The sequence below is a fragment of the Canis lupus genome, chromosome X (assembly GCF_048164855.1).
Source record: "Canis lupus baileyi chromosome X, mCanLup2.hap1, whole genome shotgun sequence".
Lineage (NCBI taxonomy): Eukaryota > Metazoa > Chordata > Mammalia > Carnivora > Canidae > Canis > Canis lupus.
Genome location: NC_132876.1, coordinates 14,460,132 through 14,477,546, shown reverse-complemented (window position 1 = coordinate 14,477,546; position 17,415 = coordinate 14,460,132). Strand labels below are relative to the sequence as shown.

The window sequence follows — 17,415 nt, the reverse complement described above, 5'->3', positions numbered from 1 at the left end:
AACCTCTCCTTTAAGAAAAAGTGCTTATGGAATACAAAGGCCCCAAATGTTTAACTCGTGTAGAAATACTCTACTCCTTCTAATGAAAGCTTCTTCATTTAATGCATAGATAGAAAAAAATGCAATGCTTCAGTTCTTTCAGTCATGGGCAAGTACAATGAAAGGAGATGAACATACTTTTTAAAAATGTTCTTGCCTTTGTGGGGGGAAAACAATACAAGCAATCTTATTTAGGTCACAGCAGTTACTGTAAACATCCCAAGGAAAGCTTATTAATAACAGCCACCCACAAAGGACCTGGTTTTCAACCATGGAATGCCATGGAGTCATTGGAAGAGAGAATTTAGAGGAAAGAATTTGCCCAGATTTTAAAAATTAGAATGTTAGCATCTTTTTGATGTTCAATTTGGATTTAGAAACAGCAAATAGGGCCAATATTTTAAATTTGGAATTTGGACTAGATGGTGCCTGAAGGGCCTTCTGGCCATAAATCACAACAATTGATTGCTGATTTAAAATATCAGGGAAGCATCCTAAGTATCTATGCCAAGCTTTGATTACTGCTATCAGGTAAAGGATGCCACCTGGCTCAGTCTCTCAGCGTGGGTACAAGGAAATGCACTAAGCTAGGGCCCTACCACTAATGGGCTCTATGACCCTGAACAGGTCACTGCCTCTCTATGGGTTTGATTCCTTCTTCTCCACAATGGGAAAGTTAGATCAAATGGTTTTTATGGTCCCTTTCGATAGCTATAAGCTCTGATTAAGAGCCTGTAAAGCATGTGGTGAAGGCTGAAGAACAATCCCAGTGTACATAATACCACTGAACAGCACACTTAGAAATCATCAAAATGGTACATTTTAAGCTGTCCCTTTACCACAATAAAAAAATTTTAAATAAATAAAAATTTTCAGGGCATCTGCATGGTGCAGTCTGGTGAGCATACAACTCTTGGTTACGATCTCATGGGTCATAGGATCGAGCCCTGCATCAGGCTCCATGCTCAGCACAGAGTCTGCTTAAGACTCTCTCACTCTCTCTCTATGTCCCTCTCCCCACTTCTAAAATATATAAATCTTTTTAAAAAATAAAACAAAGAAAATGTTTCAAAAACAATCTGGGAAGCAAAACCAGCCACTTTGAGCAATAACTTAGAATTGCAGGAAACCCAAATGCTTCAACAGGAGGCCTCCAGGCTTGGCGTTTATTTCTTTATTTTTAATCAAGTAATCCTTGGTCCCCAAAGAAACATTCAGATACATGGAAGATGATGCTATTAAAAGAAAACCTTTTCATAAAACAGTAAATCCTTTAATACTGGAACTACCTCCCATTCACCATCTGAGTCCAATCCGCACAAGTAAAGCTTTCATGAACTGAGCCTCACCTGTACACAATATGGTCAAGAGCATGCACCCTAGCAAAAATGTCACTCTCGCTAGAGCAACTCCTCTCATTTCCTCCAGCCATGGAAACTAAGCAACTCAACTTTTGGCTCAAAGGCAGGAGGACAAGTTTATTATCTTCGGCCAGGTTTTTCAGATCCTAGGGAGATACCCTCTGCACTAAAAATCAATACAAGATTTTCCAAGGTGTTCGGTTTTGTCACTTGTCTGGAGACAATGGCCTCCGAAAAGAGGATGGACTATCTTACTTCCCTTCCTCCCTTTCTGTGCATGCTGCCCTTTAAAGACATGCTCTTTGTTCTGCAAATTCAAAGGTTGCTTTTATGTCCAGTGGGGTGGAGGGAGAAAGCTGTGTGTTTTTTAAATGGTGAAATCTGTCAAAGTCCCAAAGGCTCTTGTGATACAAACCAGGTCATTCTATACAGCCTGAACCCCCAATTCCGTAGGGGAAATAGGAACCATTTTTAACTCAAAGTAACTAGCAGTAGCAGGTGAATGCACTTGATTGGTCATAAGCAAATTATAGGGACACCACTTGGGGCCTAGAGGATGAGAAGAGCTTGGGGTGTACCTAGGCCTGACCTAACCCTCACACTCCTACCCGCCCGCACGTCATCTTAGATATAGACAGGAAAGTGGTGGTACCCAAGAAGGGGAGTTCCCTTGTCATGTGCTCTGGATTGGCAGAAGGATATCTGAGAAGTCCCACTCTCACCTCCTTGAGCCCACCCCACAAAGATCCACAGAGGCTCAAGCCACCAGAATGGTCAAACTGAGCATTCACCTCTACCATTCTGAGAGCATCTCCCAAGCTCCCTTCCAGCCCTGCCCTCTATGGAAGGGTCAAGGCTGTGAAGTTCTCTTCCTTCCTTAGTTTCTCCTACAGAGGAGGCAGTGAGAAGAAGAATTGGAGGTGATACTGTCAAGGAGGAGAGAGAAGAGGAACACAAAGAAGAAAGGAAGGTCCCAAACAGAACATCTGCATGGGCAAGATGAGCAGGGCTGGGGGAATGCAAGAGGTTAATTAATCCAACCCAGGAGAACACCGAGGACCCGAAGCACACAGTTCATTAACGATGCTGGGCACACCCGTCAGGGCTCCAACTCACTGAACAGTTGTGGAGATAATGAGGATATAGGTGAGGAGTTGAAAGCTATGGACCCCAATGACACCTAATTTCCAGGGGTCCTTTGATGTCTCCAGGACACTGTTTTCCCAACTCACCTGATGATTAAGAATCACCTAGACACTGTTTACAATTTAGATTACCAAGCTCTCTTCCTAAAGTTCTGATTCCGCACACCAGGAAGAGGGTAGGCAATTTTTTTCTCTAGCAAAACCTATAGGTGATTCTTCGGGCAAGCTTGAGAAACACTGCCCAGAAGCAGTAAGTCCCTAAAACTGACTGTGCCTTAGACGTAACTGATGAGACATAAAAAATATGGGTTCCTAAGCCACTGCTGGGGGATATATGTGGGAGGAAGTGATGCTGATGCCCAGGCAGGTACAGGAAGCTCTCCTGTGGTGATCCCTGGACTGAAGATGAATAACCCACGTCTGACTCCCTGCAGGCTGCCCCCTTGGTAGATTGGCCTGGCCAGGGCCCCAGTGGCCATGATGGGCACTATGATGGGCACCATTCACTGACATATGACCAACATGGATTAGAGTGCTTGGTGTAATGATAGTTTGTTTCTTCAAAGTAAACTTGCAAAATTATCAGCTCCATGAAGGCACAGATCGTTATCTGTCTGCTACCTGCTGTATTCTCAGTGTCTACAGCAGTGTTTACAGTACATAGAAAATTCAATAAATATTAAGCAAATTAATGGATGAATTAGTATAACTGAAATCCATTAAATTGGAGTATGACTGTCAAATGTGTGAATCTATAGATTTGTTTCAGTTGCCAACAAGCCTACTAATAAGAACCCTCTAACTCAAATAATCAATATGGAAATTACTACTATTTTAGTTGTGTATTATCAATATCACCACTGACCAAACCCAATGTTGCTAGCACTGTCTTTGATGTTTTCCATACATTATTTCGTTCCATATTTAAAATAGGCATGTGAGAAAAATATAACTATCTTCCATGTTGGAGAAGCTTAGAAAGATTATTTGCCCAAGATCACACAAAGAGTAAGTACAGGAACTCAGATGTGAACCCAAGTCTCTAAAATCCGTGCTTTTAACCATGTAGCCATGTTTACGTGGAAGATGGCCTACTATAAAGTAGAAATTATACCCCAAATTAAATTAGTAAGATTAAATCCAGATGGAATGTTGCTGCCATTCTAAGGGCTTTTGGTATAGTCTGGAGTTCCAAAAAAAGAAACCTAAGAAGGATGTTGACCGCTGTGGTTGAGTAACACATTTACTGAACATGTGTTTTGCGAAAAGGGCCCTTGAGGAGGTTACAATCTATTTGGGAAGCTAAAACATAAGCAAGTGAAAACTTCATCATGAGATTTGTCCAAAGTAGCCCATGGGCACTGCCAGAAGCCCAGTGTTGGGAGGTAAGCAGTTCCTATGGGGAGGGTGGAAGACAGGCTTCCTGGAGGAAGAAGAGGAGAATCATAAAATGTAGAAATAATAGGTAGAACATTCCAGATCAAGAAACAGTGGGAGCTGGAGCAGAAAAGGCAGTTTGAAGACAATTCATGAGCAATATTTTGTTTATATTATTTTTATTATATGATTATTATCATTATATATGTCCACTGTCGGGAAAATAGAAGATACAAATTTTTGAAAACTATAAATATTCTATAAGCCAATCAACCACTCAGAGATTCCTTTTACTGTCAATTCTTTCAAGATTTACTCTAAGCATATTGCATGTCCCTTTATTCAGACATATGCATGTTTGTCTACATGCATTTAATTTTATGTTTACAGATTTACCCATGCATATATTATGTATCTTTATATATGCATATTCATATATGCACATTTATAAAATACTGATAATGTTTGTGGCACCCAGTGAGATTGAGTTCAAGGTGGTACGGAACAACTGTTCACACCCACAGGCACAAAATCACCATCTCTCCCCTTCCTCACCCTTGAGTCCACAGCCAGAGTGCATATGCTAAAAAGGATGGCGCTGAAGATTATTTAATAACGTAGAAAAGCATTCTAATATGTTAATGAGTGAAAAGAGCAGGTCAAAGTCTATACTGCATGATCCCACCAAGACTCAAAGGTGATTACCCATGTATATGCATGTATTCTAAAATTCAGAGAAAAAAAGACTGGAAGGACAATCTCAGAAAATTAACCTGGGAGTGGAACCCTTGGGTGATACTCTTATCTCTGGTTGTAAGATTTTCCAAATTGTCCCCGGTCAACATGCATTATTTTGTAAATCTGAAAAAAAAAATCAGTGCAATGAAACAGAAGGAAGGTAAAAAGCGTACAAATGAATTCAGATCGGCCCTGAATGTTCTGCTCAAGACTCCTCCTATGTTTCTGAACAGCTAAAACCGAATTAGCTAGTGAGGATTAGAGGAAGCAAAGCTCTCCGGGTGGCCAAGCCCTGACTTCAAGGCTTTGATGGGGATCTGTCTCCTGGGGCTGCCTTTGAGGCGCAGCGGGTGGGTCGGGGGTAGCGGGAGCCGGGACGCCTGGGGGGGCCTGGAGGGCCCCCCCCAACCTCGCGCCCTTCGGCCCCCTGGCCGCGCGGCGATCGCGAAACCCTTCCAGCGGGGCGGCCGCTCCCTCCGCAGCGTCCCCGCGCTGGTGGGCCGGGCCGTGGGCACCGGACAAGTGGGCACAGCCGCCGCCGCCGCCGCCGCCGCCGCCGCCGCCGCCGCCGCCTGGAAGGCGCTTTGTCATGCCCGGCGCTGAGCAGCGCTCCGCCAAGTTTCACCTTCGGTGACACAACTTTTCCGTGTTTCTTTTTTAGGCAGCCGCCACATCACGAGGCTCATGAGCACACCGAGGTCTGTAACAGACCCGCCTGCCAGATCCACGGCGACCGAGGAACGCGGGTGACCCGAGCGCCCAGCGCCACCGTCCTGTCCGGTCCCCGGCTGGTCGGGAAACGAACACTCCCTGGACCCGCAGCGTCGAGCGAGGAGCGGCCGGCCCGGTTGCCCGGAGCCCGGAGAATGGCTCGCAGCGTCCTCAGCGCTCCGAACGCCGCGCGCAAACGCAAGAGCCCTTGGAAGTCTGAACGTTCCCGATCCCCCCCCCCCCGCCCCTCGCACCCCGAGGGGAGAGGCAAGCAGACACACAGAGAATCAAAAGCAAAGGCAAAATAAGCGGGTCAATTCACAATACTTTCAAAGTCACGCTTGAAAGAAGATTCTGAAAATATCCATAGGCATGTTCAAGAACTGCACTCAGCCTGCCTTCTTTCGGTTGTTTACTTCTACTTTTAACAGCAAGCTAAATATTTTAAGAACTCGATCTGTTGACTAGCCCCCAGTTCAAGAGCAGTAGAAATGCCACCTCCACAATTTGGAGGGATGTTTGAGCCCTGGGTTTCATGTTTGTTATTCAACTTACCTACAACCATGCGATACACCCTTTACTGCTCATTACAGCCCCTAAACATAGGTTCTGCAGCACAGAGAACTACAGGATTCCGAACTTTGGGAAAACTATAATTAATATGCTAGTTCAAGGCTGTGTCTCCATTAACAAGATATATTTTTGGAAATATTATCTAACGGAAGGCAGCATAAACAGTATGAATGAATAAATAAAGCTCACACTTTATTTTTCCATTTAAAATGAGTTATATAATAAGTAGTGAAAAGCCTCTTCCATGGAGCTACACTTTAAGGAGTAGATTTCTTCACTCGAGTTAATATAGCTGTCAAGGGAGAAAATTCAGAAATGAGAATTCTCCAATGAGCCCAGTATATATCCTAAGGAACGCCATTCAGCTAATGAAACCACTGACATCTGTTGACAAGAAAAGGAGGGGGAAGAAAAGGAGAGAGGGAAGCAGAGAGAATGGGGCAGGCTTGAGAAAGAGAAGGAAATGAGACAGATGATTCTGATGAGAGGCAGGCTGAAAGCATATGCCATGTAATAGGGGAAAAAAATAAACAACTGGGAGTTTTACCCAGCAGTGAATTAAGAGGAAGTGGCATCTTTAGAACACAGGTGAAACAAACTCCAAGACACAGTTCTGGAGAAAAGCACCATTATTTTCAAACTGACAGATGCTTAAATCTTATAAGTCACAGTAGTGGCCAATTGAGGGAAGATGTACACAATGAAAAAAAAAAAAAAAGAACGTCCAAAGCCAGAGGAAAAGGAAGGGTAACTGTAAGGTAGGGCTGAGTTTCTTTTGTCTCTGTGTGCAGAGGCCCAGCATAGTGCCCGGTAGGGAAGAGTCGCCCAACTAATGTTCAGAGATTCTTTCAGCTGCAAGAGGACCATAGCCCTAGAGCTGTCATGCACGTATACACAGGCACACTCTTCCTAACCATGCCCACAGTGGCAAACAGGAAGCAATTTTGTCTTTGTGCAAACCGAGATTAGATAAAGAATCACCTGTGTTGCCTAGGGAGACACTATGACACAGTGGTAAAGAGGTGGATTTGATGGGTGCCTGGGTGGCTTAGTTGGTGAAGTGGCAGACTTGATTTCGGCTCAGGTCACAATCTCAGGCTCTGGGCTGGGGGTGAAGCCTGCTTAAGAGTCTCTCTCTCTCCCTCTGCCCCTCCCTCGCCCCCAAAAGACGTGGATTTGAAGTCAGTCAAACTTGGCTCAAACCCTCACTCCACCATCTTGCTAGCTGAGTGACCTTAAGACTGGCCTTAGTCTCTGAGACTTAGTTTTTTCATCTGTCAAATGGGAATACTATTAGTATGTATATCTATCCTTGATAGAACTGTTAGGAAGATCTCAGGAGATAGTTCATGCCAAATCCCTTAGTGCTTAGAAAAACTATTAAGACCCTAACCCAAAGTATTTTCCCAACCAACCTAGATGCCAGAAAGTCAACTAGACATTATCAGTTCCTTTGGGTTAAACCTCTGCCTCTGGCAGTCCTTAGTTAAAATGATAATATCCCCAGGCATCTATCAGATTAAACCAAAGTGAGACAGTGACAGAGCCATTCTGTAACAGACAACTTTCTGATATGACAGCAAACTGGAAATGAACATAGAACATAGCATAGGACCAATGAGTTTTGGTACATGTATTCCACAATTATTCATTAATTACTACAATGCCAGTCACAGTGCTAGGTGCAACCCACTATCTATGTGACCTCATAACGCTACATTCTATGTGGAAGCTTCAATTTTCTCATCTCTATAGCCGGTAAACACTAATCACTACTTTGTTTGGCTGTCATGAGGTTTAAATGAGATATATGTAAGACTAATAAATGCCTACTGTACAAGTACTCAGTAATTTAGAAGCTACTATACTAATGATAACTATCATTATTATTGTCATTGTTATTAAATGATGAATCGAACATACCCTTGCTTAATGGAATTCCTTACCTTGCCCAGAACATTCAACAAATACTCTTTATGGGCACTCAACAGGGTTTTGTACTGGGGGAGTCCCCAAGAAACCAGAGAAAGGATGGGAAAGGAATCTTCCTGAAAGGGGAGGTGACTGAATGTCAGAAACAAAAAGGGCATACTGCAATATTCCATTTATATTAAACTCAATAACAGGCAAAACTAAAATATGATGACAAAAATCAAAAGAGAAGCTGCCTTTGAAGAGGGAATAACAAGAGAGGAACATGCGAGAACTCCCTGGGGCGATGGAAATATTCTATATCTTGATTTTGATACTGATTACATGGGTGTAAACTTTTGTCAAAATTAATCAAGAGGCACACTTAAGATCTGTGTAAGTTACTGTGTATAATCATCAATTACCCAAAAGGAAATTGGGTTCATTCTATTTTTTTTTAATGAACTATTTTCTAATTTGGCTTCTGACCAGGCCTGCCTTTCACCAAAAGATATTTTCTTTTTCTTTTTTCCCCAGCCCTCCTGACAGGATCCAGAAAGAAAAGACATGTACACCTGAGAATTCCATTAGGCCAAATAGTGACTGTCCAAACCAGATCTGAGGTCTCCACAGAAAGGTGAGAGCAGGCAGGCCAAGCAAGCAACCCAGGTCACACCAACCCTACTGCACCTCCTAGAATGTTGACCCCAGCCTTACACCAACCAAAGCCAAGGGTGCTGCCAGAGTTCAAAATTATCAGGGATGCCTGAGTGGCTCAGTGGTTGAGTGTCTGCCTTCAGCCCAGGTTCTGATCCTGGGGTCCCGGGATCAAGTCCAACGTCGGGCAACCTGCATGGAGCCTGTTTCTCCCTCTGCTTGTGTCTCTGCCTCTTTCTCTCTGTGTCTCTCATGAATAAATAAATAATATCTTTAAAAAATAAAATAAAAGGGATCCCTGGGTGGCGCAGTGGTTTGGCGCCTGCCTTTGGCCCAGGGCGCGATCCTGGAGACCCGGGATCGAATCCCACATCGGGCTCCCCGTGCATGGAGCCTGCTTCTCCCTCTGCCTGTGTCTCTGCCTCTCTCTCTCTCTCTGTGTGACTATCATAAATAAATAAAGAAAAAAAATATAAAAAAAAAAAAAATAAAAAAAATAAAATAAAAGAATCAACAAGGATACCTACTACCCTCTCTGCCCTTTGGCTCTGGAGAATGTCATTAGCCAATGACACTAAGACCGTTTCCATCTGCAACTCAATGCTAAAAGTAATTTCAAAGGGCAGAGGCAAGCATAGGGCATAAAGGCAAGCATAAAGCATAGGGCCTTTACTTACAGTAATCTCAACATACAGTCATTGTAATTTGGGTTTCTTGTCTATTACAAACCCAGATTTTTAATAAACTAGTCCCCATTCCCATCGTGCCCCAAGAGCCAAGATTTTCTCTCTTTCCTAATATGAAACTGCCATTTTCAGGAGCAGTGGAAAATACTGCTTTAGAGAAAAAAATAAATGGTCCTCCAATTCAAGGAGAAAATAGACCTGCAGGCTGGCGTGGTAGTCATAATGATCACTATACACTATTGCACGTTCTTTAGGAAATTAATGCTTTTACCCAGATATCCACATCCCTAATGAGTGGTTCATCAAGATATGGCATTCACCAAAGTGACAAGAATGCCACAGTAGAAAAACTGTCAAAAATCTGATTCAAGTGAGTTTGTAGAACCAGTATATCACAAACAGATAAGCTATCTTTCAAGTTGATAAGGACCAAGATGAATCGTGTTTCCCAGTACAATGAACCTTAAGTCCACTCCTCAGCCTGTGCTGAGAAATCCTGAGGCTAATGTGTCTTCTAGAGAGGCAAACAGAAATTGGTGACCACAGACAATGATTTACGCAGACGTTTATCTTCCTTACTAAATACTAAAAGCATATGTGTTAAGCTTGACCAGGAAAGAGTCAAGTGGGATCCCCTCCACCAGCAGGATTTTAATTCATGGGTTTTTTTTCTCCTTGGATCGTTTAATCGTGGCAATTATTTTCTATTCCTTTCAAATTTCTCAACTCCAAAAATATAAGCCATAATGAACCAGACACTAGAAAGCCTTTTTATTGGATATATTTGAAGAGCTGCAACACATTCTGGTTGTTCTGTGTTGATTGTAATTCCCAGAATGAGGAGTTGATTTGAACATAAAACAGCACAGCTGCAAAGAGACCTGGAATGTTAACAGCTTCATCTCCCTACTCACTGCCTCACAACTCAGCCCCCCAGTTTACCACCCAAACTGTGACCCCCCAATCTGTCCCCTGTTCTGATCCTGTTCTCAGGGCCACTATACATTTCCCTGCCCTAGGCATGGGCCTCAACCCTTTCCCCTTCACCCACAGCTCACTTTCTGCTTCTCACCCTGGCCCCAAACCCAAGTCCATTCCCCCCTCCAACCTCACCCACATCTCCACCCCAAGGATGCACACTAAACGCCTTGAATGGGTTGAACTGTACCCGAAAGAGACTTCAAGGAAGGAACACTCAGGAAGGAAGAAGATACAGCAACCCTAACCCATGTCCCAACATGCTCCTCCTTCTCGCTTCAGCCTCTGTCAATAAAGAAGCTGCACACCACTAGAAATCATAATGAAGAGGACTGGGGCGGGGGGCACTGTGCAGTCCTCTCCTACACCTATCCCCACAAACAGATTAACACTTCTGATTCGAGATCGCCTTGGCCACACACTCTCATCAAGCCAGTGACCACTATCCTCAGCATAGAAGAAAACATGGGGTTTATGACACTCCGTAAAACCACTGGTCCATGATGATTTATTCACAAGGTGAAAAAACAAGTCCCTACATGAGTAATAGGTAGATTATGATTGTTAGTTTTTAGTGAGAAGTCACCAACGTCATGATTTCTTGTGGGTAAAATACCTCTAAACACCTGCTTTGCCCGGCCCAAATCTGAGAGAGACACTTGACAGAAGCTATTGCAGTAATCCACCAAGACCAAGATGATCTTTTGGAATGGCATTCATGGTTCAATACTGGATATGCTGGCTGTGTAACCACAATGCCCTGTCCTTAGGTATGGTTAGAGAGACTGTTGGAAATGGACAGGAAGGGAGCAGAAAATGAGCCATACCCACAAATGCACACTGGCACCACAATCTATTACAGCAACAGCTGTGCAAGTGGCTGGCTTCTTGGGCTATGCGTGGAATTGTCGTCCATCACCGGCAGCCAGCATAAGCCCAGCCTGACGCTATTACAGACCGTCTCACCAAGAGAAACCACAGCCTACATTACACGGCCTCAAAACTTGCCTGGTTGAGATGGCTCTCCCTAGGCACATGGTTGAAAACACATACCCAACTTCAAACAGGTAACTACAAGCCAAATGGTAATTCCAAAAAACGAGAATTGGCTAGCACTTTTACTCAATCCAGGGATGGTTTGGTTTTATCTGTCAGCAGGCTACACGTTTTCTGAATGTCACATAACACAGTTGCGGTAAACCAGACACAGCCTTAACCGAGTGCTTTACCAACAGAGAACTGCCGAGAAGATTTTATGTGACAAGGTAGAGAAGAGTGAGTCAAAGCTAAGGGACTATCTACTTGAACAAACAAATGTTATGCTTTCTTCTTCCCTGAAATGGAAATAGGTCCTCCTGTTCAGAAGCTGAATGCAGCTAACTATACACCTATCTGCCAAATTAAAAGTTTATACAAAGCCTAAAGAAATGCACAAAAGGTGATTTGCTACACAAGAAGCCATTTTCATAGTTTCAAACAAAATCAAGATTCCCATCCCACCCCACCCTCCAAGGGGACAGACTATCTCATCTGGCTACGTTACTGAAAAGATTATAAAGGATCACTGCCCATCACTGAGACTGGTCTTAACCTTCATGAGTTGAAGAAAATGTCATTTAAATACAACTGGCAATTGATGTGTGTGAAAGCCGTATTTCGTTCAGCAGCACAAAATAACTTAGTGATTCCCTACTATCTGTGCTTTAAGAACTCTAGAAACACTATACTGTATTATAATCTTCTAGGCTGTGGGCATGAACCCCAGATGATGGGGTGGGAGGCTGAATTTAAATGAACAGGAGGCTCTGAAAGCAGATTATGAAATTCATTCAAATAATTGACTTGATTCAACCATTTGTCACACTGTTGTTCAAAATCATATATGTGTATATTCAAAGTATCTATTAAACGTTCAACTCTATATTCTGCCATGATGCAAAGAGTGTGCTCATGAGTCCCTTAAACTCAGAAAAATATTAAAAATGATCCAATTGTAGGAAATGTGTAAATAACCAAACCTCTTCATGAAACTTTATTGGTTAAAATAGAAATAGACCTGGTATCTTTCATCTCTAACACAAAAAGTAGTCTTTAAAATTTGGTCACATAAGGCTTTGAACATACTTGAAAGGAGGAAAAGCTAACTATCACGCATTGACTATTTTCAAAATGCTCTAAATTCAACAACCAACAGAGGCAGAAATGGGACTCCCGCTCTCAGCAGCCATAAGATTCCCATCTCCTGGGGAAAGTAAACTCCCTTCTTAAAAGTTGTCTTATAAAATTACTTTAAGTTCTTCTAATTACAACCATAATTCCAAATGCTAATTACATAATTCCTACAGAGAGGTATTCCGTTTCAAATGTGGTGAGTCAACATCATAAAATATTATGACATACGCCTAGTAAAAATTATCATTATCTAGTTACAGAAACCTGTCCTAATGTTTCCAGACTTGTTACTCATTTTGGACAATTGCAAATTATATTCCTAAGACAGCAACTCACTTTCCATGAATGAATTCGGACTCAGGGTCCTCCCAAAGGTAACCTAAAATAAATGTTAGGTAACCACCTGCTGGAAATCGGGAACTAAAATCCCAGAAACAAATCTCAAGTACTCCCAGATTCAGAAGGGAATCACTGGCCTAGAACAATTTGGCGCTACAATCTTCCATTGCAGTTACCTCTCCAGGCCCTCACGGCAGAACAAAACCTTTCAGCAAATCTGAAGGCATTTTCTTTTAAACCTATGAATGCCTGTTTAAGACAAACTACAAATAGGAAAGCTCTGGAAATGCACACCCAGAGTTCTACTTTCTAAGTGACTGTTTCAATCAATCTGCGCACCTCAGCCAGCAGCTGGGAGTGGGTAGGGAGGAGCCTTGAGCCAGGCCAGTGGCAACACTGACCCTCAGGACCACAGATCTATAGCCCCCCCCCAAACTTGCCCACCTTTCCTCAACGCTTTGCCTAATTGGAAGAGATCCACTCCATTTAGAAATAAGGATAAAGGCCCTGAGCTGAAGACTTTGACAACTTTCAGCGGGGGAGGGCTGGTGCTGCCCTAGAATCTCCTGGGGAAGGGAAGCTCTCAGATGGGGAGAGGCGAGAAGGAGGAGATGAGAAAAAGGAATAGGGACAGGAGTGGGAGGCAAGGGGGCCCCAGAGTGCAGGGAGGAATGAAGGGCCCCGTCAACGAAAGCCGGGGCTCCCTCTGTGCAGCCCCACTTGGGCTGCGGTTCAGCGCGCCTGGGGACCTCGAGCCGGCCCAGCCCACTCGAGCGTCTGCTCTGTGGCCGCCCGACGCTCGCCTCTAAGGCACCTGCCGGTTCCCAACTGCTCTAACCACACCCCTCTCTGTGCCTCTCCCCGCACCCGGGTCTCCAAGGATGCGGTCTCCAGTCTGCATTCCGGAGCGACGCCGGGTCCTTCGCAAGGCAAAGGCCAGTGCCGGCGGGGGTCAGAAGGAACCCCCCCTTCCTTCTTCTGAGTTCTCCCCGGGTGTGAGCCCTACTCTGCTGCGCCTCCCCAACCCGCCGGTGGGAGGCCCCAGGCCGAGATGCACACTCCGGGGGACCGGCGGCTGGCGCCCCGGGCCAGGCGGCTGAACCCCAGAGAGGGGAGGGAGGGGACTCTCCTCCCTCCCAGCGGAGGCCCGCTCCCGCTGGGCACTAGTGGCAAGGGGACAACAGCCTTTGTTCTCCCGGGGCTTGGCGAGGCTGCGCTGCCGAGGCGCGGCGCGGGCGGCGCCGGGGCACCGGGATTGCTCACTTTTGCACGCGGCGTGTTGAAGGTTGCAAGCTCCTGCCTTCTGGGGAGGGGGTAGAGAGTTGGGGGAGTAGGGGGTGTGAGGGGGAAAGGAGCGTGGGGGGAGGGGTTAGGCGTCTCGGCCAGGCTCTTTGTTTGCATTGGGGGCGGGGAGAGGGGTTTGAAGGTGGATTGGAGCTTGGGTTTCTGAGAGTGGGGCAGATTCCTGAGTATGTCACCATGTTGCACCCGCGCAGCACACATATGCACACTCGCGCACACGCACACACATGCACTCGCACAGATAGGCGGCCGGCTGGTAGCAGGCAGCGCTGTTCCCGGCGCTCGGGGCTGCAGCAGCTCGGGTCGCCCGCAGCGCCACCACGGTGCGTCCAGAGGGGGAGTGGAAGAGGCTGGAGGCACTCGCGGGGCGACAATTCCACGAGGAAGGAGGGAAAGTGGTGCAACCCCAGCCCCCACCCACCCACCCAGCGGCCAGCCCCCCCCCCTTCTCGCCCGGGGTCGCAGAGGTCACGGGCAGCTTAGGCTCCAGCAGGAAGGCAGGGAGCCACCGAAGGGCGGCGCGCACGCGAGGGGGCGAGGGAAACCAAGGGAAGGGAAGCCGGCGGACTGGGCGGGCGGGCTTACCCTTAGAAGCATCTTTCTCCTCTTTGGGCTTGGTCACCTTTCCACTCATAGATCCCAGCTTGCTTGACAAGGGTCGCCCAGGAGACGGAAGTCCTCGCCGAGCGGGCCGGACTTCGGAGAGTGCTTAGGGCGGCAAGTCGCGATCGCGAGCTCCCCTCGGTGTGGCTCGGGGCGGAATCCGCTTTTCCCCACCACTGCCGCCGCCGCCGCCGCCGCTGCCTACGAGAGAGTGGGGAGGAAAGGAGAGGGGTGAAGGAGGAGCCGCCGCCGCCGCCGCCGCCGCCTCAAGCCCGAGCGGCCGGCCACGGGAGGAGCCGCTCGCCTTGCTCCAGAAGTGAAGAGACAAAGCGGCGTGGCGCTCCCTCCGCGCCCCGCGCCCGCGGCTCCGGCCCGCCCGCCCGCTCGCCCAGGGCCGCGCTCGCAACCCTCGGGGCCGCCGAGAGGTGCGGCCGGCGCTCTGGGCTCCGCCGCCGGCCTCCCCGGGCTCCGCGCGGGCCGCTCTCCGGGCCGGCGCGGGCCGCGCGGGGAATCGCCTGGGTGGGCTGCCCGCGCGCCGGCGGGCTCCTTGCCCCCGCCTCTCTCAATCCGCCGCGGGCCGCCAACTCAATCAAAATAAAAACCCGAGGAAGGTTGAAAAAAAATCAAAACAAAGACGAAAATATTCACTTAAAAATAACGAGCCTCCCCGAAAGGGAAATGTTTGAACATGTGATGAGCAACGTGTGAGCCTGTTACACCGCAGAGCCGCGCAGCTCCTCGCCCGCGGAGAATCGAGAGGGGAGGGTCGCCTCTTTCTTTCTGTTTAATCAATTTTCAGGTTGCTGTGATTTTGCCAAAAGGGGGGCCCGAGTGGCTCGCGAGCAGAGGAGCGGGAACCGAGGGCCCTTACCTGCTCTCTCCCTACACCCACACCCCCTCGGAGCTCGCCCGCTCCCTCGCTCGCGCTCTCCTCCCCGACAACTCTCCGGTCCCAGAGAGCCGCGATCCAGCCCGCGGCGCGTTCTATATAAACGGCAAGGTGTGGGCACGCGGGGGGCGGGGGCGACGAGGGCGGGGCCCATTCGGAGCCACCCGCCGCCTGTAGTAAAAGGAGAGCTCGGCAGGGGCGCGCCGACGTCAGCCGCCGGTTGGCAGAGCCCCGGCGAGCCCAGCGGAGAGCGGGCGAGCGTGGCGGCCGGGCGTCCCCGGCCCCTCCTGGGCGGGCAGGGCCCGCGGGCGCCGCCGCAACGGGCTCGCGCCGTCCGCCGCCGGGATCGAAGCCCGTCGCGCCCCCAGCCCCCACCCCGCCCCTCAGCCCGCAGCGCTGCCCGGGCCCGCACGAGCCGTCACCTACACTTTGGGGACTCCGCTGTTGGCAACTGCCTGCAGCGAGCGGCGGAATCTCAGTCCGGGAAGTCGGCGACTCGTTGCCTCCGGCTAGCTGCCCAAGTTGAGACAGCCGGGCTCTCCGGGCAGGGAGGAGGGCGCGCTGGGATCCGAGTGTCACTAGGGCAGAGAGTGAAACTGGCCGCGGCGGCTGCCACCTCCCACCCCCACCCCCACCCCCTCACGCAGGCCCCTCCTCCCAGGGCTGATCGCTCTGGTTGGCACGCTGCGCGCGAAGAGTGCCCACCATCCAGGACAGCCAACCCCAAGCAAAGGGAGTGAGGTGGCGCTGGGGGCGAGGGCTGTAGAGGGATCAGTGGTATCGGCGTCTCGCCTGGGGCGCGCTAGCGACAAAACACAGGGAGGGACCCCGAAGATTTCAACTACAAGGAAAACTGCTGGAAAATTGTACAAGGGAGGGGGCGACTGAGGAGGGAGATAGAGCCAAGGAAATGGAAGAGGGGGGGTTACAGAGTAGCTAGGAATCAGCCCTGGGGCGATCTGGGGAACCCTGTCCGCGATGGCCCCTTTTTGGGCGCGCGGAGACCCGGGAGCCCGGCGCCGGGTTGAGAGGCTGGGGGTGGGTGGGGGGCGGCCGCTACCGTGCCTTGGTCCTCAGAGCTGTCCATTAACCAGACCCAAGGCTCCAGCCTGGCGGTGGAGACTCGGCAGCGACTCCCACGCAGAAAATCCGTTTCCCACCCAACTCCACCCGCTCCTTAATTCGGTTTCGTTAATGGCATTAAACCAGGCAAAGAAATTATATAGATGGATTAGTCCCACTGAATCCCAGGCGGTAACTCAATTACAAGAGCCTGCTGTGGCTTTCAAGACCGGGAGAGTGGGCTGCCTCCCAAGCCGGCCCGGGTCTAAAGGTCAGCAACTCTCTAAACTCAATTTGCAGCCTCCGTCCTCGGGCTGGGAGGAACTCCAGGTCTGTTTTTCCTGTAAATTATATCTGATAATCGGGAGGCTGATGACACAATGTAATTATCCAACCCAAGGTTAGACCATTAATTAATACCCGTACTTTGGGAAAGAAGGAATCTCTCTTAAAATGACCGGAAATCAAAGGGGGTGGAGACTTGGATGTGTTTAGAGGAAAAGTCGAGGGAAAGATGGTATAGAGTCCTTAGAGAGCGAACACCCAATAGTCGGTTACCATGGATTTAGTGCCTACCTTGCACCAAGCAGCACACTAAAATCTTTACATCATTATCCTAGTTTATCTTCACAACAGCCCTAAGGAGTGTTGATACTGTTCTCTCCATTTTACAAGTGAGAAAACTGAGGCTCAGAGAGGTTAAGTTACTTGCCTGGAGGTCACACAGCTGGTAAGTGAGGAAGCCTAGACAAAAAAAAAAAAAAAAAAACTAGGAGAGCCAGGATAGGAACAAGGCGAGTCTGTCATTCTAGACAGTGCTCTATTAGACCACATAGTCTCTCAACACTCCTACTAGCCTATTGAAAGGTTGG

At 48.0% G+C, this 17,415-nt stretch overlaps 1 protein-coding gene across 4 annotated transcripts in view; it reads right to left on the bottom strand.

Annotated features, from left to right (window-relative positions):
* FGF13 (fibroblast growth factor 13) overlaps positions 1–16,079 on the bottom strand; it is a 500,418-nt gene extending 484,339 nt beyond the window's left edge. Inside the window, exons 1-2 of one of the 4 annotated variants that reach the window (XM_072818038.1) lie at positions 15,908–16,079; positions 14,575–14,793 (exon numbers count right to left, since the gene is read on the bottom strand). In XM_072818038.1, the coding sequence (XP_072674139.1) occupies positions 14,575–14,623 (49 nt within the window). In that variant the 5' untranslated portion in view covers positions 14,624–14,793; positions 15,908–16,079. Of the gene's footprint in view, positions 1–14,574; positions 14,794–15,463; positions 15,572–15,907 lie in introns of those variants that run through there. The other 3 variants (XM_072818035.1, XM_072818033.1, XM_072818037.1) reach the window with 3 other exon arrangements.
* Positions 16,080–17,415: the final 1,336 nt, after the last annotated feature.